Source organism: Cnephaeus nilssonii (assembly GCF_951640355.1).
Source record: "Cnephaeus nilssonii genome assembly, chromosome: 21".
Taxonomy (NCBI): domain Eukaryota; kingdom Metazoa; phylum Chordata; class Mammalia; order Chiroptera; family Vespertilionidae; genus Cnephaeus; species Cnephaeus nilssonii.
In genome coordinates this window covers 43,371,020-43,393,723 of record NC_137092.1, presented here as the reverse complement: position 1 = coordinate 43,393,723, position 22,704 = coordinate 43,371,020, and the positions used below count along the sequence as shown (strand labels likewise).

General features: G+C 65.2%; 1 protein-coding gene across 3 annotated transcripts; it reads right to left on the bottom strand.

Moving 5' to 3' along the window:
* Positions 1-68: 68 nt before the first annotated feature.
* On the bottom strand, positions 69-22,510 carry OLFML2B (olfactomedin like 2B). 3 transcript variants are annotated; one of them, XM_079761830.1, is made up of 8 exons: positions 21,936-22,510; positions 18,449-18,712; positions 17,109-17,216; positions 10,867-11,049; positions 6,469-6,700; positions 4,780-5,277; positions 1,561-1,737; positions 69-1,175 (listed from the first exon to the last, which is right to left on the bottom strand). In XM_079761830.1, the coding sequence occupies exons 1-8, from the start codon at positions 22,104-22,106 to the stop codon at positions 574-576; spliced, it is 2,235 nt and encodes a 744-aa protein (XP_079617956.1). In that variant the 5' UTR covers positions 22,107-22,510; the 3' UTR covers positions 69-573. The 3 variants fall into 3 exon arrangements, with proteins under 3 accessions (XP_079617956.1, XP_079617957.1, XP_079617958.1); XM_079761831.1 differs by having other exon boundaries at positions 6,469-6,697; XM_079761832.1 differs by having other exon boundaries at positions 71-1,175; positions 6,469-6,694.
* Between the last annotated feature and the right edge of the window lie 194 nt (positions 22,511-22,704).

Below are 22,704 nucleotides of genomic sequence, written 5' to 3'. Positions count from 1 at the left end.
CCGTGAGGGGCCCAGCCCCGGACAGACATCAGCGCTGAACAGAAACGCACTGGGGTCATTTTAAATTCTTCTTTATTTAAAAAAGCATTTTCTGGGTTTTTTGAAACTTCTCCAGCATGTACCTTTCCCCCCCCCCCCGTAGCACCTTCCTGCCTCCCTCGCTCCCGCTGCGGGTGCCTCGGCCACAAGACCCACGTGGAGGCCTCACCATCGAGACGCGGGAGCCAGAGGGGCAGAGGCTCGAAGGAAGGTGGTCACTGGCCCAAGGAGAAGTTCATTTGCACAAAAATATAAACTGTGGAGGATGAGCCAGCACACACGCATGGGTCGATCTACAACCCATATAAAAAAATAGACCCAACTGTCACTTTACATATACAAAATAACACGTATTTTTTGAACAGCACTTACCCATCTGCACACACACACGTGCACACATGTACATGCACACCCATTCACACACACATGCATACACTGTGCACACACGCGTACACACAAACGTGCAATGCACACACACGTGCACATGCACATACAAGGTGCAGTGGCCCGGGCACATCTGCTCCGGCCGGGGTGTCAGTAGGCGAAGATGACGTGGTAGGTGACCTGGTGGCCATTGTCCCAGGCGTAGAGCAGCCGGTCCTTGGGGTTGTAGTCGACCTGGGTGGTGTAAGAATACTCGTTCTCAAACAGCAGCCGCGGCACGATCTGCGTGTTGGTGTGGGTGTCGAAGGCGTAGGAGATGTTGGCGTTGCGCTGGTTGTGGCTGTCCACGGCGTACAGCACCCCGCAGATGACGAAGCAGTTGCCGTACAGGTTCCGACGGAGCCCGGTGCGCCACGTGGTCTCCTTCTGCGTGCTCAGGTCCGCGGCGTTGAGCTTGCTCAGCACAATCACCTCCTGGCTGAAGCCCTCTTCGTCCAGGGCAGGGTAGATGAGCCACAGCCCGTTCTCGTCCACGGCGAAGTCCACGTCCGAGTGGCCCTGCCAGCTCCAGGGCGTGGCCTCCTCGTAGGCCACGTCGTGCAGCATGGCCCAGGCGGCCACGTAGCGGCGGCGCAGGTCGTACTTGATGAGGTTGCGGGTGAAGGCGCGGCTGTAGTAGAAGGCGCCCCCGTACACCACGTGGCCGGTGCCCACCCAGCTGTAGGGCAGCTTGTACGAGTTACTCCAGCGGCCTGCGGGGACAAGGGGCTCAGCATGCGACGCCCAGGGTGCAGGGACGAGCGAGGGGTCTGCACCCAGGTTTGTCGTGGCTCCCCCACCTCCTACAGGTCACGGCCCAGCAGCCTCATCTGTCCCGTAGAGATGGCTGCGGCCACTCCGTGCTGCTCCCGGAACCCAGGTGCCCTCCCGGGGGAGCGTGGTGGCCAGCTCTCAGGGCCGCGGGAAAGGAGGTCCTGACTCCAGGCTGCCCGTCCCGGGGCATGAGGGAGGGCAGAGTGAGATCTGAGGCCGTGGGGGAGGTGCGGGGAGAAGGCCCCTTCTCGTCCACGGCCACACCCAGGCCGGCCGTGACGGCCGCGGGGACAGAGGAGGGAGAGCACGGGGCCCAGCACGCACCCTGCCGGAAGTTCTCCAGGTTCCTGAACTCCACCAGGGTGCTGCCGTAGGAGGAGTCGGTCACGTAGATTCGCTCGTCGCTGGCCAGCGGGTCCTTCATCCAGGCCCCTTCGTTCCGCCCGTACGTGTTCTGGGTGGTGGGCCCCGTGATGGTGGACAGCGTGTCCTTGCACCTTCCTGAGGGAGAGGGGTCGGGTGAGGGCAGAAAGCCCGCAAGCCTTTGGCTAGTTCCTCCTGGAGTCTGGACTCCGGGCCGGCTCAGACCCGAGTCCCCAGCCCCGACGCTCTCTGCCTCGCTCCGCCCAGGCTCTGCTGCGCCCGTGCCTCCTGGGCCGCCGTGCCCAGCGCTCGCGGCCCCTGCCTCCGCCTCTCCCCTCAGCCCGGCCCTGTGCGCCTCGGCCGTGTCCTTTCCCGATGCCACAGCCTCTCCCACGGCGCTGGGGCTCCTCTTACAGGCACACCCTGCATCTCGGCAGCCCCCTCCCCCCCAGCACAGGCCGACGCCTGGGGCTCGGTGAGGACAGGACAGCAGGACGGGGCCCCGAGCGAGGACGCTGTGGTGGCCAGGAGCACCGTCCACAGCCCCTGAGCTGCCCCAGAGGCTCGGCCCAGGCTGTTTGGGGCCCAGAGACCAGCCCTCCGGGCCCTCAGGCCTGTGCCCTCCGCGCGGGCGTGGCAGCGGCTTGCTCAGGGCTGGGCTCCGCTGAGGTCAGCCTGCCTCAATGCCAGCAGCTCAGCCACGCCCCGCGCGGGCCCAGTGGAGGCCCCGCAGCACGGGGCCGAGTGAAAGCCTGGAAAGCTTGAATGTCCAAGACCACGCGTGATGACAGAGGGCACACGTGACGAGGGCACACATGATGACAGGCACATGCTCGTCGTGCTGCACCCGTGGTTCTGAGCCGACGGGGAAAGGCGGGGGGGGGGGGCGGGGGGGAGCCAGTGTCCGACTCTGCCAGCCCCGGCAGCCAGACCACAGACACCTCACTGCCCTCAGGCCGGGGCCAGGTGGGCATGTGGGCAGGACAGCTGCTCCCTGACATCCAGCCCCAGGTTCTCACAGTTCCAGGCCCCCCGTTTCCAAGCTGGCCCAGTCTGTTCTGTGGCTCTGCTCCCCGTCCGTGGTCCAGGAAGGAGCCCTGCCGTCAGGAGGGGCAGCCAGGCGCTGCAAGCGGACGGTGGTTGTTCCTGGCGGACCCGCAGTGGGGGGCCATCGGCAGGGTGCAGGCCGCTGGAGGGGCTCAGGCCCTTGCCGGACAGTGGGGCGGGACCCGGTTCCCGTGAGACCATCAGCAGAACCACCAGCCGAAGTCTCACCCCAACCAGCTCATCTGCTCGACAACAAAATGGACATTCGGTGGGAAACCCCTCCCTCCCGACGCCGGGCCCAGCGGTCGGCGGGGAAGCCGGGTGCCCTGGGCCCTGGGGTGAGCCCCCTCCAGGGAGGGCAAAGCCTGGCTCGAGGGGCCGTGCAGGTGTCCAGGGGAGCCCGGGGCAGGGGAGCTGCTGGGCAGAGGACTTGGGCATCAACTAGGGCCTTTCTAGTCTGGGTGCCCAGCAGGGTCCCTCCCCAGGCTGGTGCTTGGTGGGGAGACCTTCTCCCCCAGATCATGATCATGGTATTTCCCAGCCTCGTCGAGACCCAGGCCACCTGCTGTTGTCATGCCGACTGTCCTGCTCCTCCCACTGGGCCCGCCGACCCCGGAGCTGCCAACCCCCCTGGGCCAAGTGCACAGCCGCTTCCCCCCCGGCATCACTCACGCGGCCCCGGCCTGCGGCGGGGAGTGCCTTCCGAGGCGCCCGCCCGTCCCCAGGGCCTCCTCCCGCCCGGAGCCGGGCTCCCACTGAGGCTCGTTAAACCACCAGCGGTCAGTTCTGACGCGCTTGTTCTGGAATTTCTCGTTTCAGTTTCCCTGAGGATGAGGGTCGGCCTTTGGGGGGGTCACGGCATCGGGTCTGGACACCGTGGGATGGGAGGTTCCTTTCAAAGTAGCCACACGTCTGAGCCCCAGATCACAGCCGCCGCCCTCGTCACCCAGCAAGCCACCGTCACGCAGCAGCCAGGGGCCCAGCCACTTCCGCCAGATGGCGGCCACGTGAGAGGCACTGGGCCCGCGGCCCGGGTGGTCGATACAGCCAGGCACAGGCTCGGGCCTGCAGAGAAGGTTCTGGAAAGCGAATGTCACCCACACCAGGTGACAGCGACGGGCAGTGAGCGGTGCCTCCGGAAACCAGACCTGCAGGAACGCTGCGCCCGCACAGCGCCCGCCCCCTCGGGTTAAAGGAACACGGGGATGCACGAAGCAGCGCGGGCGCGGCTCTGAGGCCGGCAGGCGGTCTGGAGCGGCCCCTTCACGCCGTCCCTCTGCTTGAACAGGGTGTTGACCAACAGGAAGAAGGTCCCCCTCCCACCGCTCACCGCGGCCTCCAGTCGGGCCTCAGCTCTCAGCCCACCTGCTGGCGGAGCGGAGCCCCAGGACCCGCAGGCGAGTTGGGGTCACTCCAGAAAACCCACTAGTGGCAACCCCCAGGGAGGGGTGGGCAGAGGCCCGGGGGGGCCAGGCCGGCGGGTGGCGGAGACAGCGGCGAGGGAAGGGGCTCCCCCCGCAGCGGAGGCCCAGGGGCAGGTTCCTGTTTCCCGGCAAACTGTCCCTCCCCCTCAGGGTGGCCCGGTGGAGAAGGGCCCGGCACGCTCACTGCCATGGCCGAAGGGACTGCGGGCGCTGGGCTCAAGGCCTGCCCGGGCCACGGCGAGCTGCCCCGGCCGGGTGGCCACGGGCCCCTCAGATCCCGGCACCCTGCAGAAGTCGAGCAGGACACAGCCCCCCACCGTCCATGCGGAGGGACAGCCCAGCTACAGGCAGCGGCCCCTACCCCTACCCGCCCCCCCCCCAGGCAGGAAGACGAAAAGGACGCCATCCCCTGGGCCCACCGTGCCCACCCGTCACCTGGAGGCCTCACCTCCGGCCCCCGAGACCCACTGCCCCCCACGCCAGGACAGGCAGCGCGGCGCACGTCTGCAGACCTGCGGAGCCAGGCCGTGGCCCCACTGGCTCCGTGCACTTGACCAAGGGCGGCCCCGTGGTCCGTGGACCGGGTGTGAAGCTGGGCGCAGCCACGGGCTCGGCACAGGCCTGCTCCCTGTGGCTCAGCCCCACCCCGCCCCCCGGCTGCGAGGTCAGCCCGAGCGAGCGGACGACCAGGCGGGCGGAGCGCACTCACCTATGACGTTCCGGAGGTCGTCCTCCTCCGGGTGCGGGCTGGGGCCGGCGGCGGTGCCCTCAGCAGGGGCGGCCTTCCCCAGGGAGTCTGTCCCGACCGTGGTGGGGGGCGCTGCGGACGAGTGTGTGTCCCCAGGAGCCAGGGGCGGGGAAGCTGGGGCCGGAGGAGGGGGGGTGGCCGTGGGGGCCACGGTGGTGGCTGGGGCCCGAGTGGGAGGTGGGAGGAGCGCCTCCCCCCGGGGGGCTGGAGGGACAGTGGCTGGCCGTGGTGTGGGGACTGGCTCGGCGGAGGCAGCAGGGACATGGGGGGCCGAGGGGGAGGCCTGAGGCCACGGGGAGGACAGGGCCGTGGCCGCGGGGCCCACGTCAGCGGTTGCAGCAGTGCCGTGACGGGCGGCTGCCGGCCTGCGGGGCTCAGTGGGCAGCAGGCTGTTGTGTCTCAGCAGCTGATCCTCAATCAGCAAGTCCACTCCGCTGTCCCCGCTGGAAAACGGGTCCTCTGGGGAGCAAACAGGCTCACGTGACTCGGGGAGAACGGGCAGGGCAGGACCAAGAGCAGACGACCTCGGCGGGTTGGTAAGAGGGTTTCTTCCCCCGAATGGCGCACCGAGTCAGGGATGGGCTCTTAGAGGAAGGCGGGGGCACAGAGCGAAGGCCCTGCCGGACCCATCCGTCCACGCGTCCCGTGTTTATGGCACAGACAACAGTGAGCAGAGGAAGGTCCTTGCCCCCCACAGCCACCTAGTGGGGACACACTGACAGTAGCCATGGGTGGTGCACATGGCCGTGTACGGAGAGAAGCTGGTGGGTGCGGAGGGTCCGGGGGCAGGGACCTGGGTGATGGGTACAGTGGTCAGCACCTCTCGCTGGAAGGGAGATGAGCAGAGGCCTGAGGACACGAGGGAGCCGAGCAGCAGCAGGGAAGAGTGCTCTGGGGGAAACAGCAGCCGTGCAAAGGCCCTGGGGCCAGAACATGCCTGGGAGGCTGATGCGGACAGAGGAGGGTTCGAGGTGGGGCAGCAGGAGGAGGGCAGAGGGACGTGGGAGCCGGTGGGGGGCTTGGGTGCTGCGTGTGGCCTTCAGCCGTGATCCTGAGGGAAGGGCGAGTGCGCAGGGTGTGAGTGGAGAAGGAACATGGGAGGCAGATTTCCTAGGGACTAGAGGTGTGGCCCCACAGAACTAGTGGGTGAGCTGGTGAACCTCTGCTCATCAAGGCACCCAAGGTGCGGGCCGCAGGCAGCAAGTTGGCCTCGCAGCTCACGTGACTGACAAGGCACTTGTTCCCAAATACGCCACGCCTCCCCAAATCAACGATAAAAAGACAACAGTTAAAAATGGGCAAAAGGATTAGACCGCAACTGGGTGAGCAGGGCTGGGGACGAGCCCGGACTGGGCCCTTTGGGGTATGGGGAGGGGAGGGCGGGGGGGGGGCGCCCAGAGCTCAGGAAGCAGGAGAGACCAGGGCAGCCAGGGCTTCTGGGAGTCAGGGGTGTGAGTGCCGCGTGTCCGGCAGGAGGCCAGGCCCGGGAAGGGGCAGGCAGGAGAGCGACTCCTCACTGCCACGTGGTCTCTGAACGCCCGTGAGGGCGGGGACTGGCCACGCCCAGGAGGACACGGCTTCTCGGGACAGGCGGCCCAGACTGCACAGCCCAGACTGCCCGCCCGGCCCGGCCCGGCCGGCCCCACTCACGCTGCTCTTCTATGTCGTTCTCGTCCTCGGGGTCCTGGGCTTTGTAGTAGGTGATGCCCCGGATGACGGCAGGCTTGGAGGCCGGCCGGCCCCGCAGGGACACCTGCCTCTGGACGGGCTGCTGTGGCCGCACCAGCTCGGGTGGAGCCAGGGGCTGCGTCTGCAGGAGCTCGATGGAGTTGACGTGCTGGGACACGGTCTCCTCCCGCAGGAACTTCTCTTCATACTGCTCCTCAGAGAGACGGAGGGAGGCCAGGCCACCGGTCAGGCTCAGGGCACCGCGGCCAGGCCACCGGTCAGGCTCAGGGCACAGCGGCCAGGCCACCGGTCAGGCTCAGGGCACCGCGGCCAGGCCACCGGTCAGGCTCAGGGCACAGCGGCCAGGCCACCGGTCAGGCTCAGGGCACAGCGGCCAGGCCACCGGTCAGGCTCAGGGGGCACAGCGGCCAGGCCATCGGTCAGGCTCAGGGCACAGCGGCCAGGCCACCAGTCAGGCTCAGGGGGCACAGCGGCCAGGCCACCGGTCAGGCTCAGGGCACCGCGGCCAGGCCACCGGTCAGGCTCAGGCACAGCGGCCAGGCCACCGGTCAGGCTCAGGGGGCACAGCGGCCAGGCCACCGGTCAGGCTCAGGGCACCGCGGCCAGGCCACCGGTCAGGCTCAGGGCACCGCGGCCAGGCCACCGGTCAGGCTCAGGGGGCACCGCGGCCAGGCCACCGGTCAGGCTCAGGGGGCACAGCGGCCAGGCCACCGGTCAGGCTCAGGGCACCGCGGCCAGGCCACCGGTCAGGCTCAGGGGGCACCGCGGCCAGGCCACCGGTCAGGCTCAGGGGCACAGCGGCCAGGCCACCGGTCAGGCTCAGGGGGCACCGCGGCCAGGCCACCGGTCAGGCTCAGGGGCACCGCGGCCAGGCCACCGGTCAGGCTCAGGCACAGCGGCCAGGCCACCGGTCAGGCTCAGGCACAGCGGCCAGGCCACCGGTCAGGCTCAGGGCACCGCGGCCAGGCCACCGGTCAGGCTTAGGGGGCACAGCGGCCAGGCCACCGGTCAGGCTCAGGGGGCACAGCGGCCAGGCCACCGGTCAGGCTTAGGGGGCACCGCGGCCAGGCCACCGGTCAGGCTCAGGGGGCACAGCGGCAGGTCAGGTGGGGCAGCACTGGAGCCCAGGCAACAGCAAGGACAGACTCAGCCTTCGTCTCAGAGCCAGGGCTCCTGTCTCCACACCCGTGGCTCCTCCGAGGACGGGACGGGGCATCGCCCACTGCGGATGAGGAGACAGGCACACAGGCTTCTGAGCAGGGCCTGGGGCCGGTGCGTCAAAGTCAGGGCCCCCCAGGGCTCCAGCTCCTGAGGGCAGTGGCCCATCCAGGAGGTGGTGGGCACCTCGGGGGTGCGTCCCAGCCCTGCTCTCAGCCTCCGAAGCCCCAAAAGGCCCCTCCCGGGAGGAGGCGGCGGGCACGTCCCCCGGGGCCCGTCAGGCTGGGCGGCGGTGAAATCACCAAGAGCAGAGCCGCCTGGAAACAGAGCCTCTGTCCCAGGCCCTGAGCCCCAGGGGAGAGCAGCCCTCAGTCACCGAGCTGCTGCGGGGCCACCGCCGGCCGGGCTCTCGCGGCCCAGGACGGGCAGCTGGCCTCTCCGCTGACCCTCCCAGCCACAGACACGCACCCTGGCTGCTGGCATGAAGCAGAGACCAAGCGCTGGGAGGCAGGGGTCCCTGGCTGGGGCCTGAGAGGACCCGCACCGCTCCTGCCGCCCCCACTTCCTGTTTCTGGCTGTTGATGTGATCTGGCAGTCAGGACCAGAGGTACAAGGGCTATCCTTGTATCGCTGGGCCCTGTACCCCCTGTATCGCTGGGCCCAGTACCCCCTGTATCGCTGGGCCCTGTGCCCCCTGTATCGCTGGGCCCAGTACCCCCTGTATCGCTGGGCCCTGTACCCCCTGTATCGCTGGGCCCAGTACCCCCTGTATCGCTGGGCCCAGTACCCCCTGTATCGCTGGGCCCTGTGCCCCCTGTATCGCTGGGCCCTGTGCCCCCTGTATCTCTGGGCCCTGTACCCCCTGTATCGCTGGGCCTGGTGCCCCCTGTATCGCTGGGCCCTGTACCCCCTGTATCACTGGGCCCGGTGCCCCCTGTATCGCTGGGCCCAGTACCCCCTGTATCTCTGTGCCCTGTGCCCCCTGTATCACTGGGCCCTGTACCCCCTGTATCGCTGGGCCTGGTACCCCCTGTATCGCTGGGCCCAGTGCCCCCTGTATCGCTGGGTCCTGTACCCCCTGTATCACTGGGCCCTGTGCCCCCTGTATTGCTGGGCCCTGTGCCCCCTGTATCACTGGGCCCTGTACCCTCTGTATCGCTGGGCCTGGTACCCCCTGTATCGCTGGGCCCGGTGCCCCCTGTATCGCTGGGTCCTGTACCCCCTGTATCGCTGGGCCCTGCACCCCCTGTATCGCTGGGCCCTGTGCCCCCTGTATCGCTGGGCCCTGTACCCCCTGTATCGCTGGGCCCTGTGCCCCCTGAATCGCTGGGCCCTGTACCCCCTGTATCCCTGGGCCCTGCACCCCCTGTATCGCTGGGCCCGGTGCCCCCTGTATCGCTGGCCCCTGTGCTCTCTGCATCTCAAAAGCCGCCGTTGCCCCGGGGCAAACCTCAGGAACTGGCTTTAGTTCCAGGCTCTGAGGCACGGGCAGGGCTGGGCGCCTTCTGGGAGCCACGGGGAAGAGCAGGGCCTCGCACCGGCCCAGCCAGAAAGTGTGTCATTTCCCCGCATTCCTGGCACAGGCTCTCGGGCCGCAGTGGCTCCCTCGTTCCGTTAATCCAAGACTCTGCATGTGATTTCAATTCCTGGCGTCTGGCTGTCCCCTCTCCCGCCCGCGCCCAGAGCCCTCACCACCTCCAGGCCACGACCTTCTTGGCGAGAGGTCTCCCGACTGCCGCCCACACCCACCGTTCTGAAGCCGAGAATCGTCTACAAGAACCTGAGAGTGCCTCGGCCCCTCCGCTGGGCTCATGGAGGGGCGGGTGAGAGGACGAGCCCAGTGCCCCCTCGCTGGCCTGGCTCTGTCCCTGCAGCCGGGCCGGTGGACTGTGCTGACTGCAGTGACGACTGGGCCTCGGAGGGCACAGGCCTCTGCTGAGCCAGGAGGGATTCGGGAGTCTGCCCTCAGGAAACCTGAGCTGGTTCACACCACACAGCACACCACAGCACACCACACCACACCACCACACCACACGGTGCGTCATCGAGACCGCGGCGAGCTCAGCCCGGCCGCCGGGGCAGGGCCAGGGGCAGCAGCAGCCCGCACTGGGCAGCGGGCAGGGCGCCCAGGGCCTCGGAGGTGCCCCCAGGTTCTCTTCCAGCCCAAACGTCTGCCCTGGGAGCTTCGAGCTCAGACCTGCTCCAGCGGCCCAGCAGGCAGCCTGGGCACTGCCTGGAGCAGCACGTGGGCCGCCCCGACGTGGGGTGTGTGTGTGTGTGTGTGTGTGTGTGTGTGATGTTTGAAGGGGTGTGATTCCCCCAAAGCCTCAGAGCAGTCATCGTGGGCACAGCCAGGAGTAGAGGCCCTCCTCACCCCGTTCTCTGGTCTGGAACTGGTTTGGTTCTGGTCACGTGCTGGGCCGGGTGCAGGCGCCATTCTGTCCGCAGGGCTAAGCTGCCTGCTGTCCTGCCCTCGGAGCCCAGTTCCCCAAACCGCGGCCCCGCCCACCCGGCACCCCTCCACGAGCTGCGCTGCCTGCACGTCCCAGGCCCGGGGTGAACGCCCAGGCAGCAGCGCCCCGTGGACAAGGCCGCAGCCCTCCCAGGTGACAGCAGCCGCAGGCCCGCCCCCACGCCCCGCCTGGCTGCTGGGGGCCCAGAAAAGCATGTGAGGCGGCTGTCACGCGGCCTCCCGCCGCGCCCTGGCGTCTGCACTCGTCACCCGCTGCCCTCCGCTCTCAGGTGAGCTCCGGATTAACGCTGCTTCCCGGTCACCCCTCAGGGGACAGCCGGCACGCTGAACGGCACCACGTGTCGCCCAGCACATACACGTGGCACAGCCACGGGAGCCGGAGCAGACGGGTCGCAAATGGGAGGAACTTTGAAGCAAGAGGGTCATTAGGCATCGATCAAATCGATCAAATCGCATCAGACAGTGTCCATTTCCCGCGGTGACGGCGCGCTGGGACACTCCCCGCCGAGCCAGGGCGCCTGGGAGCTCTCCTGGCTCCGTCTCCTCACCTGCCCGGCCCGTGTGCATCCAACACGGCCCTGCGGCCCCCCCTGGGCCTCAGTGCTGAGTCAATGGCTCAGCCCACCCCCGAGCCTCAGAGGTGCCGAGGATCGACAGGGACCCGGCCTGCGACAGGAGGGATCAGCTCGGTGCACCTGCCAGGCGCTCTTGCTGGGGGAGGACGGTACCTCGGGGTGGGCGTAGGCGGCTGCCGCGTCCCTCTGCAGGGCCGAGCCCCCCTCCGCCTCCGGGAGCCTGCCTGCCGCGGCCCGGGAGTTCTCCCTGCCTCCTCGCTTGTTCGTCTCCGCGCGGATTCCTTCCGCGTCCTCTTTGATTTGCTCGTTTTCCTTGGTGAGGTTTTTAGAAACTTCCTGAGAGAAAACATTTAAAAAGAGGGTTCATTACTGCGCTGAAGACAAGCAGGAGGCGGCTGCCACCTGCTCAGAGCACAGACCTGGCAGGCAGGCTGGGCACTGGCCGAGAAGCCGCTGGGCCCTGAGTGTGTCCAGCCCTGTGCTGAGGAGCCGCCAGGTCCCAGTCTGGGGTCTCAGGTCCCAGGTTCCACGCCCCACATCCCAGGTCCCAATCCCAGGGCCCAGGCCCCACATCCCAGGCCCCACATCCCAGGCCCCAATCCCAGGCCCCAATCCCAGGCCCCAATCCCAGGCCCCAATCCCAGGCCCCAATCCCAGGCCCCAATCCCAGGCCCCAATCCCAGGCCCCAATCCCAGGCCCCAATCCCAGGCCCCAATCCCAGGCCCCAATCCCAGGCCCCAATCCCAGGCCCCAATCCCAGGCCCCACATCCCAATCCCAGGCCCCAATCCCAGGCCCCAATCCCAGGCCCCAATCCCAGGCCCCAATCCCAGGCCCCAATCCCAGGCCCCAATCCCAGGCCCCAATCCCAGGCCCCAATCCCAGGCCCCACATCCCAATCCCAGGCCCCAATCCCAGGCCCCAATCCCAGGCCCCAATCCCAGGCCCCAATCCCAGGCCCCAATCCCAGGCCCCAATCCCAGGCCCCAATCCCAGGCCCCAATCCCAGGCCCCAGGCCCCAATCCCAGGCCCCAATCCCAGGCCCCACATCCCAGGCCCCAATCCCAGGCCCCAATCCCAGGCCCCAATCCCAGGCCCCAATCCCAGGCCCCACATCCCAGGGCCCACATCCCAGGCCCCACATCCCAGGGCCCAATCCCAGGCCCCAATCCCAGGCCCCAATCCCAGGCCCCACATTCCAGGGCCCAATCCCAGGCCCCACATCCCAGGCCCCAATCCCAGGCCCAATCCCAGGGACCAGGCCCCAATCCCAGGCCCCACATTCCAGGCCCCACATTCCAGGCCCCACATCCCAGGCCCCACATCCCAGGCCCAATCCCAGGGCCCAGGCCCCAATCCCAGGCCCCACATTCCAGGCCCCACATTCCAGGCCCCACATCCCAGGCCCCAATCCCAGGCCCAATCCCAGGGACCAGGCCCCAATCCCAGGCCCCACATTCCAGGCCCCACATCCCAGGGCCCAGGAGGGGCATGGACCGGGCAGCAGGGCACGCCCCAGGGGTGGTGCCGCGGGTCTGAGTCACGGGCAGCTGTGGGCAGGCTCCCAGGTGCCCTTTCTCCTCTCAGTTGAGAGCTGTGAGCGGCACTGAGGCCCACTTTGTCCCACTCTGGCCCCTTCTAAGGTTCCCACGAGCCTCTGAACTGCCCAGTGCTCCGTCCTCCTAGGCCGTGTGCGGGAGGCAGCCAGCAGGGGAGGTGGAGCCAGATTTGCTTCCTGTCCTTCTCTGACACACAGGCGCGGCGGCCTGGCCATGCGGCCATGTCCTCGAGGGAAGCCAGGCGCTCAGGGCGAGGCCACAGACACCCGGCGGGCTCCTGCAGGGCCGGCCGCGCGCCATGGCAGGGCCCGGGGTCCCCGGGGCGGCCTCTGACTGCACGGAACTCACCGTGCGGACAAGAGCCCGTGAGAAAGAGGTCTTGCTTCAGGCCCCGGTGAGCCATCTCACTGGGGGGGTCACTCCTGACAGGGTGGGGGCGGCCAAGGGCCACCACGAGGAGAGCGGGTCCCGGAGGGAATGTGCGGCTCCCGTCCCACGCTGTCGCCAGGCCAGCGTCCGCGTGTGAGTGAGACAGTCCTGGCAGTCCCTGTGGCTGGCACGGAGTCAGCGCGTCATGGAGTGGGCACACTGATGGCTGTGAGCTTCCATAGAGGTCAGAGCTGGCCTGGACCCCACAGCGCAAGCCTGACCTTTCGTTGCAAGATGAGGACAAGGAGGCCCCGAGCGAGGAGGCGATTTGCCTGAGGATCTTTTAAAACAAGTGTCAGAGGAAGAACCAAGATGGTGGCGTAGGTAAACGCCTGTACTCGCTGCCTCCACAACCACGTCAAAATTACAACTAAAATACAGAACAACCAGCATTCAGAACTGCCTGAAATCTGGCTGAATGGAAGTCCTACAACTAGAAGACTAAAGAAAGCACTGAGACTGGCAGGAGGCACGGAACTGGCTGGACCAGCACCCACGTGGCATTTTTTTAATCAGGAGGGAGACTGTCTCTGTGGAGGCCCAGCCCCACACCAGACCCCAGGCCAGGCTCCCAGAGCTGGGGAGAGAAGTCCCCACCACTTTGGGCTGTACAAGCCAGAGGGGGTTGGGGATCAGTGACAAGGAGGCTGCTGGAGTTCCAGGTGTTCCTCTTAAAGGGCCCATGCATGAACTTACAAGGTCCCACTTGCTCTGAGCTCTGGCGCAGAGCAGTGGCTTTGGGGGGCTGGACTGTCTGGCATCAGGGTAGGAACTTGGGGTAGCTTTCTCCCAGATGGAGGGGCTCACAGAGGTCATTGTTGCTGTGCTGGGACCTCTCTGGTTGCAGGGCTGACTGGCAGGGGCAGTATCTGTTTGCTCCATCCTGGTGATTCCCAGAGACCCTGCCCCATCCAATTTGCAGCCCCCGAACCTGTTTGCAGTGGCTTTTGCATATGAATGGCCTGTCCTGGCTCAGGCTGCAGACTTTGCGAAAACCTCTTAAGCTGCAGCTGGTGTCAGTGTGCCCCATACCCCTCAACAAGAGGCCCAAGACCCTACACTAGTAGGAGCCTGTCTTGGTTTACAGCTGGGCTTCGCCTGGGCACCTCCATGCCCAATACCAGTAGTTCCTGCAGGGTGGCCCCCAGGCAGTGGCTGACTTTGCACCTCCCTGGAGGCCCTACAGCCAGTGCATCTGGTGGACAGCTTCAACCATAGCCAATTACAACTCCACACATCTATAAGTGACCACTCAAGGGGCAGACTCAGTGAGCACCAAAGCCCCACTGAAGCAAGTCCTGCTCCATAGAGGTGTTTCCTGCACAGCAGCATTTTCCCACTGTAGTCGCAGCTGGTCCTCACAGCCAATTGGCCTGGAGGTCCATTCCTCCCAGTGATGCCAATAGCATTCAAGGCTCAACTACAATAAGACTGTGCACACAGCCCATACAGGGGTGCACCTAGAGTGCCCAGCTCAGGTGACTGGGAGGCTGAGCCACTGGGCCCTACAGGACACCTACTACACAAGGCCACTCTGCCAATTTCAGGAGACATAGCAGCTCTACCCAATACATAGAAACAAACACAGGGAAGCAGCCAAAATGGGGAGACAACAAAATATGCCACAAATGAAAGAAATGGAAGAGAGCAAACTTTTGGATACAGAGTTCAAAACCATGGTTAAAAGGTTACTCATGGATCTTCATGAGACTTTCAAGGCTCTTAGTGAGAAAGTCAAAGACATGAAAAAGGACCAGTCAGCAATGAAGCCTACACCAACTGAAATAAATAATAATTTACAGTGATTCAACAGTAGAGTAGAGTAGTCTGAGAATCAAATCAACGATGTGGAATATGAGGAAGCAAAAAACACCCAAACAGAAGAGCAAAAAGAAAAAAGAATTAAAAAATATGAAGGTAGTGTAAGGAGCCTCTGGGACAACTTCAAGCGTACCAACATGTCCATTATGGGGGTGTCAGAAGGAGAGAGAGAGCAAGATATTGAAAACCTATTTGAAGGAAAAAATGACAGAAAAATTCCCCCACCTGGTGAAAGAAATAGACTTACAAGTCCAGGAAGCACAGAGAGTCCCAAACAAGAGGAACCCAAAAAAGGCCCACACCAAGACACATCATAATTAAAATGCCAAGGGCAAAAGACAAAGAGAGAATATTAAAAGCACCAAGAGAAAAACAGTTAGTTACCTACAAGGGAGCACCCATACGATTGTCAGCTGATTTCTCAACAGAAACTATGCAGGCCAGACGGGAGTGGCAAGAAATAGTCAAAGTGATGAATAGCAAGAACCTACAACCAAGATTACTCTACCCAGCAAAGCTGACATTCAGAATTGAAGGTCAGATAAAGAGCTTCACAGATAAGAAAAAGCTAAAGGAGTTCATCACCGCCAAACCAGTATTATATGAAATGCTGAAGGGTATTCTTTAAGAAGAGGAAGAAGAAGATAAAATATATGAACAATAAAATGGCAAGAAATACATATTTACCAACAACTGAATCTAAAATTCAAAATAAATGAGCAAGAAATCTAACGAACAAAATAAACTGGTGAATAAAATAGAATCAGCGGTATGGAGACGATTCTCAGGTGACGTGGCCGAGGCCGGTGCTCACCCTGCCACGGTCAGTGCATCCTGGGGGCACCGAGGTGTGTCCCTTTCCTGCCCACAGGACCCAGGGCTCCATGGGGCACCCAGTGGCATGGCCTCAGTCGCCTCGTTACCACACAGGCCCACGATCCTGGCAGCCTGAGGCGGCGTTGCCGTGTGCTGGCGGGCCCCCATCTTGGGTCGCTGGGCCCCTGGAGGCCCCGGCACTGATTTGTAGTCCTCGGTGCCCCTTGGGCCGGCGAGGAGCCGTCTCTGGGTTCGCACAGAGCAGGCTGGAGGCAGCCCGGCCCCCAGAGCCCAGAGGGCGGCGGAGGTCACCCCTCACGGGAACGGCAGAGCCCGTCCACCACCTAAATAAATGCCAGGCTGGAGTGGCATCACCCACCAGCCGCCCCCAGGCACCCTCGCCTTGGCCTCCTCCCTGGCTCAGTCCCCTCCTCCCCAGGCCTATGTGGGGCACTTCTCAGGGGCGCTGGGAAGGCCCCCACACCGGGCCCTCTCGGTGCCACCTGGCAGAAGGGAGGACCCCATGACCTCCTCCTCGGGCTCTTCCTTGGCACAGCTGCGACCGTGACGAGTACGGGGTATGCGGCTGGGCTCACGGGCCCCGCGGCGCTGTGGTGGGAGGGGGCCTATCTGGCGGGACGACCGTTCCCCTGGTCCCTGCGAGGGTCCCTGGGCAGAGCAGTGTGCAAGGGGAGGAGGGCCGACGGGCTGGCAAGGCCATGGGCCTGGAGGCCGGGGAAGTCTGTCCCGAGCCCTCGGGGGAGGCCCAGCAGGGGTCAGGGCGGGGTGCACAGAACAGGGGCCAGGTGCTGGGCAGCACGGGGCACTGCCAGACGGACACGGGGCCTGTGCACAGACCCCCTCAGAGGGGGGAGTGTGAGAATGAGGCAGGGTTGCCGGGCAAGGGGGACTGGATGAGGTGGCCTTGGGGTCCAGGGCTGGTGGAGCCTGTCTGACCTCGTCCAGCGCAGGACAGGCGTGTGTGCCTGGCTAAGACTAAGCCAAAGGCGCTGGGACCTGGGGAAGGTGAGTGGGCACAGCAGGGACAGGCGGGTGTGCAAGGAGGGCTCTTTAGAGACCGGGTGGTGCCGTTGGGAAAGCAGGGGTGGTGACACCCGCCTTCTCCCGGGCCTGGGCAGGACAACGATGAGGCTGCAGCTTGGCAGCTGTGGGCGAGGCGGAGGGAGGGGCCCTCGGGGCAGGGAGAGGGTGGGGACCCGAGCCCCCTCCGGGAGCGGGTAGGGCCTGAGTGAAGGGAGCAGGCTTCCTTGTGGGAGCGACGGGAGCCAGCGTGGGGCCCCTGGACCCCGGGGGAGGGCTGGTAGCTCAGCCTGCTCTCCCCACTCCAAGCCCCCCAGGACCCATCGAGGACCAGGTGGGCAGGGACAGGACAGCCACCCCGCTGGCAGCTGTCTCCAGCCCCCGGAGCAGCGGGTGTTCAGACTGTCGGCACAGGCAGGACGAGGCCCCGTCCCTCTGACACAGCTGAGAGATGGCAGCCGGCCTGGGCGGAGCCGCCAGCTGCCGAGGCCAGCTGCTCCCCAAGCAGACGGCTGACGGGCCAGGTGCTGGTGAGACCGGGACCTGGTGCGCTGGAGCGCAGGCCCCTGCGATAACTGTCCACATTAGGGGGACCCACCCACATGGGCACATGGTTCTGCATGAAGAAGAAGGTGATTGTATGACAGCCCGCTGTTGAAACACTGGGAAGTTGGATACACTTTGGGCTTGCTCAGGAGAAAGATGTGGAGACCCAGGATGCTCCTTACCTCCTCCAGTTTGTCCACTCGCCCCACCAGCTTGGTGGTGACCGAATGCAGCTTCAGGAGGTCCAGGCCGTAGAACGCGCCCTCCAGCATGTCTATGATGGTGGCGAGCTGCGGAACAGGGCGGGTTAGTCTCGGGCCTAGGCTCTAGGCCAACAGGGTGAGCCCAGCAGGGAAGCCCCAGGGACTGAGAGGTGGCCTCAGAGGTGGCAGTTGTCTTGGCAGCCATGCAGGCAGACGCCATGGGTGAGTGTACCCGCCTGCTGGGACCCTGTTGAATCTCCATCGTCTGTCTTTCCTCCTAGGCTGTCAGTCCTGTCTGTCAGCACAGCATCTGCCAGCGGGGTGGCTGGAGCCTCAGGCCCTGTGTATGCGCCCCTGGCACACTGCCCTGGGGCACCCCCTGGCCTGCTGAGGGCCCTGGAGGCAGCGTGTTTTCTTCTCACTGAGAGCACTGACCCTGGCGTGAAAGAGCCTCGTGACCCAACTCTGAGGTGGCAAGCTGGCACGGGCGCCAGATTCTCAGGTCCTCCAGGGCTGCCCTTCCTGCCAGCCCAGAGGCCCTGGGGAAGGAGGCCAAGGGCCTGGCACATCCCGGGCTCGGGGGGCAGGTGCGGGAAGAAGGCAGGTGCTTCGCCGCAGCCTCCTGACGAGACCCCGGCAGCGACCCCTGGGCAAGGCCACGGAGGGGTCGGTTCTGTGCTGTGAGGGTGTTTCGATTCCTGGTAGGAAGTTCTGCCACCCGTTCCAGGGGCCCCAGCACCCCATCTTATAGCCGGGCGGTGCCTTTGGTTCAGAAACGAGCTTCAGGGCAGAGCTTCAGCCCCGAGGGGTGTGACTGAGTCGGGGTCACTCACTGCCTCTTAAACACCTCTCTGCCTAACGGGTACTGATGACCACCAACGGCACGTTCCGGGCAGTCACCGGCGCAGCACGTGCCCATGCTGTGCCCACTCACTCCATGGCCGTCACCAGCGCTCGGACCAACCCACAGGGAAGGCGTGCCCACTGTGCCTTCCGGGGACTCGGCCAGGCAAGTGGTGCCCAGCGATGACGGACCCGTCGTCTGACTCCCAAACCCAGCTCCTCCCACCGCGCACGCGGCCGGGAGCCGGACGGGGCGGCCCAGGTGGGCCTGCGGGCCACGTTCTTTAGGCTGCGGGGCCTGGCAGCTGCCCCCAAGGCGGCTGCCCGGCTCCACTGGCAAGATGGCGGACTTGGCTCTCACCAGCTCCCGGGACGTCGGGGCTGAAAGGGACCCGCTGTGTAAAGGCTGGAGCAGGTCCCTTACTCAAAGGCCCCGCAGGCACCCTCACCCATGGCATCGCCCCACCGGGCCCCACCTTCAAGTCGCGGCTGTCGGCCTCCCGGAGCTTCTGGAGCCTGAAGTCCCCCTCGCAGGGGTTGAGGGCGGAGGGTGGCGCGACGCAGGCGCACTTGCAGGACGAGCCGGAGGTGATGGTCTCCACGGTGTAGACGTCCTCCTTCCTGGAGGCCCCGGCGTTGACCCTCTTGCAGGCCTCGTGGCCCAGGGGTCTCACGACGCATTTGCACTGGCAGTCGGAGCCCTCGGACACAGCCTTGACCTTGTCATAGTCGCCCAGCAACTGGACAGACAGAGAGAGGATGGCAGCGCGCATGGACACAGGCCCCCGAGCCAGAGACCTCAGCACCTGACCGCCCCCCGTCGTCGCAAGCCCACCTGCTGACCGTGCCGTTTCCTGGAAGGCTCTTGTCCGAGGAAGCTGTGTGTTTCTCGAGGGCTTCGGCCTTTCATCATTTTAAGGAAAGACCAACGAGCCCCAGCACCCTCCCAGCTGGCCTGCCCAGCGGGAGCCCAGGTTTAGAGGGAAGAAGGAAGGAGGCGGCCTGCTGGGCCCGGCTGCCCACACTCAGACCTGAAGATGCTCCTTCCCGTCGCCACTTACCCCCTCCGCTCCCGGGCGCCTCCTGGGACCGCGCTGGGTGCCCCCGCGCCAGGCGGAGTGCAGAGGGAGAGGGCGCGCCCTGTGCCCAGCGCCCAGCGCCCAGCAGGGGGTGAGCTCGCCCTGGGCCACAGCCCACAGCGCAGCAGGAAGACTCGGAGGGGGTGTTTGAGCTGGGCCTCGGGGCATGGGTGAGGTTTGGAGAAAGGGAGCTGGGTGGAGAAGCCGGTAAGGATTACTCAGTTTAAGGATTGAGTTGGCTCCTGGAGCGGCTTCTGGACCCAGAGTCCAGGCAAAGCTCAGCGGTCTGGCAGCCTCTCTGCTCCTAGGAGGCGGGCCATCTCCTCAGCCTGCCGGCTCTCGCAGGGCAGCTTCTGGGGCCCCCCTGCCGGGGGACAGGCTTCTCCCAGCTGCTCTCCAGCAGGCCCTGCACCCCCGCACCAGCCTCCCTTCTGGGCACCGAGAGGGGCTCCTTTTGTCCGGTCTGTGACCGGCTGGCAGGTCAGGAGCTTGTGGGGGAGCCTGGCTGGCTGCTGGCTGGGGAACAGGCTGGTCATGTTTTCCTTGCGAAGTCTGGGTTTCTTCTAACACTAATTTTTTTCAGGCCGTTATCAAACGCAGCGGACGACGGCGTCGTCGTTCAAGTGACAGGTGCGGCTGGGCTGACCGCCAACTGCCTCCTGCCCTCTGAAGCTCGGCTCCGCCCCCTCCCTGACCCGCACGGAGACCCCGCAGCCCTTCCTCCAGAGTAGCGGCCCTTCCATACAGCTCCTCATGTGGTGACCCCAACCTTCCTAACGCCGCGGCCCTTCCATACAGCTCCTCATGTGGTGACCCCCAACCTTCCTAACGCCGCGGCCTTCCATACAGCTCCTCATGGTGTGGTGACCCCAACCTTCCTAACGCCGCGGCCTTCCATACAGCTCCTCATGGTGTGGTGACCCCAACCTTCCTAACGCCGCGGCCTTCCATACAGCTCCTCATGGTGTGGTGACCCCAACCTTCCTAACGCCGCGGCCTTCCATACAGCTCCTCATGGTGTGGTGACCCCAACCTTCCTAACGCCGCGGCCTTCCATACAGCTCCTCATGGTGTGGTGACCCCAACCTCCCTAACGCCGCGGCCTTCCATACAGCTCCTCATGGTGTGGTGACCCCAACCTTCCTAACGCCGCGGCCTTCCATACAGCTCCTCATGGTGTGGTGACCCCAACCTTCCTAACGCCGCGGCCTTCCATACAGCTCCTCATGGTGTGGTGGCCCCAACCTCCCTAACGCCGCGGCCTTCCATACAGCTCCTCATGGTGTGGTGACCCCAACCTTCCTAACGCCGCAGCCTTCCATACAGCTCCTCATGGTGTGGTGACCCCAACCTTCCTAACGCCGCGGCCTTCCATACAGCTCCTCATGGTGTGGTGACCCCAACCTTCCTAACGCCGCGGCCTTCCATACAGCTCCTCATGGTGTGGTGACCCCAGCCATAAAATTGTTTTTGTTGCTACTTCATAACTAATTTTCACGACCCACAGGTTGAGAACCGCTAGCAGGGTCGCCTAAGACCATCGGAAAACACAGATATTTACATTACGGTTCATAACAGTAGCAAAATGACAGTTATGAAGTAGCAACGAAAATAGTTTTATGGTTGGGGGTCACCACACCATGAGGAGCTGTATGGAAGGCCGCGGCGTTAGGAAGGTTGGGGCCACCACACCATGAGGAGCTGTATGGAAGGGCCGCGGCGTTAGGAAGGTTGGGGTCACCACACCATGAGGAGCTGTATGGAAGGCCGCGGCGTTAGGAAGGTTGGGGTCACCACACCATGAGGAGCTGTATGGAAGGCCGCGGCGTTAGGAAGGTTGGGGTCACCACACCATGAGGAGCTGTATGGAAGGCTGCGGCGTTAGGAAGGTTGGGGTCACCACACCATGAGGAGCTGTATTAAAGGGCCACGGCGTTAGGAAGGTTGGGGGGTCACCACCACATGAGGAGCTGTATGGAAGGGCCGCGGTGTTAGGGAGGTTGGGGTCACCACGCCATGAGGAGCTGTATTAAAGGGCCGCGGCGTTAGGAAGGTTGGGGGTCACCACACCATGAGGACTGTATTAAAGGGCCGCGGCGTTAGGGAGGTTGGGGTCACCACACCATGAGGACTGTATTAAAGGGCCGCGGCGTTAGGGAGGTTGAGAACCACTGCTCCAGAGGCTTGGCTCTCAGGAAGCTTTGCCCATGGCCCCACAGGACCCCGATGTCAGGCGCTTCCATCTTTCAATGTCGGGTCCGAGCGAGGCTGTGGGTGGGTACGGGCATGTGTTAGCGCGATTGTTAAGGGAAGGCCAGGAGACCCTGAGGGCCCAGAGCAGGGCTTGTGGAGTGCGGGCAGCGAGCGGCTCGGGCTCCTTCCTCGGCCGCCACTGCCACAGGTCACGGAATAAACAGCCCGGAGAGCCCCGGAGAGGGGAGGGGTCTGGCCCTGTCCCCCACCTCTCCCCCCACTTCTAACCATCAGCACCTGATGGTCTTTAGCTGAAAACTGGGAATAGGGCGTGAGGATTGAGCCCTAAAACAAGGTCAGTCCTTTACTGCCCACATTCCCCCCGTCCTCTCCGGGCCTCTCGCTCCTGTGGGAAACATCTCCCAGGGGTCCCGCCATCCGCCTCTGCCCAACACGCGCCGGGTCACTTTCCGGTTCCCACAAACAGCCTGCAGACCAGGGGTCTCCTCCCAACCCTGAGCCCCGGGTCTCCATTCTTTCCTCCTCTCTCCTCCTGGCCCCATCGCCTGGAAGACCCCGACTTCGAGCGGAGGACCATGTCCTCCCCGAGGAAACAGTCTGCGATGAGAGACAGGTGCCCTCCTGGACTTGGCCCACCTGGCGGGCGGGCAGGTGGCCAGACGGCGCCTACCTGAGACAGGACGTTCTCCTGGTTGTCTGCCTCGCTCTGCAGGGTCTCGGCCTCCGTGGGGGCCGCCGTCGGCGCGGTAGGGGGCTCGCTGGTTCCTGCGGGGGCCACGCCGACCACGCTGGGGGCCACTCCCAGAGCCAGCCAGAGAGCCAGCAGCAGCGGCTGGGCCATGAGGGCGAGACGAGAGGGCGAGACGAGAGGGGCTCGGCCCGGATCGGCTGGGGATGGGGTCCGGCAGCGACTGCGCGAGAGGATGAGCGGGCTGGAGTCTGAGGCGGGGCTCAGAGTGCCTTCCCCGGCCGGGTGCAGGCGAGCGCGCGTGGCCCAGGCGCCCCCGGGACCCTGGTCATCTCCGTCCGGATGGGTGCGAGCAGCCCTGGGCGCAGGGAAGGGGGAGGTGACCCGGCGTCCTCAGGCGGGAGGAGGGGGTCCGGCAGCCGCGGGCGGAGCACCGGGCAGCAGCGGGGAGCCCGAGGTCGCCCAGCGCGGGCTGCGGGAACCTGGGGCGCAGGGACCGGCCCGACTGCGGGGAGCGGACCGGGCGAGGAGCGCGCAGAGGGAGGGCGGAGCCTCTATTGTGCAGGCCGCGGAGGTGCAGCCAGTGACAGCGGAGGAGGAGGGGAGAGGGAGGGGGGAGGAGGGGACCAGGAGCCGGCGCCCTGACCCGCCCCTGGGCTCCGGCCTTCGCCCCGGGGTGGGGTGGCGTCGCGAGGGGGCCCCTGCCCTTCATCTGACCGCAGATGGAGAAGCAGAGAAATGCCCGCGAGCC

Excerpts from the sequence above, each read along its gene's own strand:
- OLFML2B (XM_079761830.1), bottom strand. The coding sequence starts at position 22,106 with ATGGCCCAGCCGCTGCTGCTGGCTCTCTGGCTGGCTCTGGGAGTGGCC. Across the intron at positions 18,713-21,935 it reads AGGAGAACGTCCTGTCTCAG|TTGCTGGGCGACTATGACAA; the intron begins GTAGGCGCCGTC and ends CTGTCTGTCCAG. Across the intron at positions 17,217-18,448 it reads CCGACAGCCGCGACTTGAAG|CTCGCCACCATCATAGACAT; the intron begins GTGGGGCCCGGT and ends CCTGTTCCGCAG.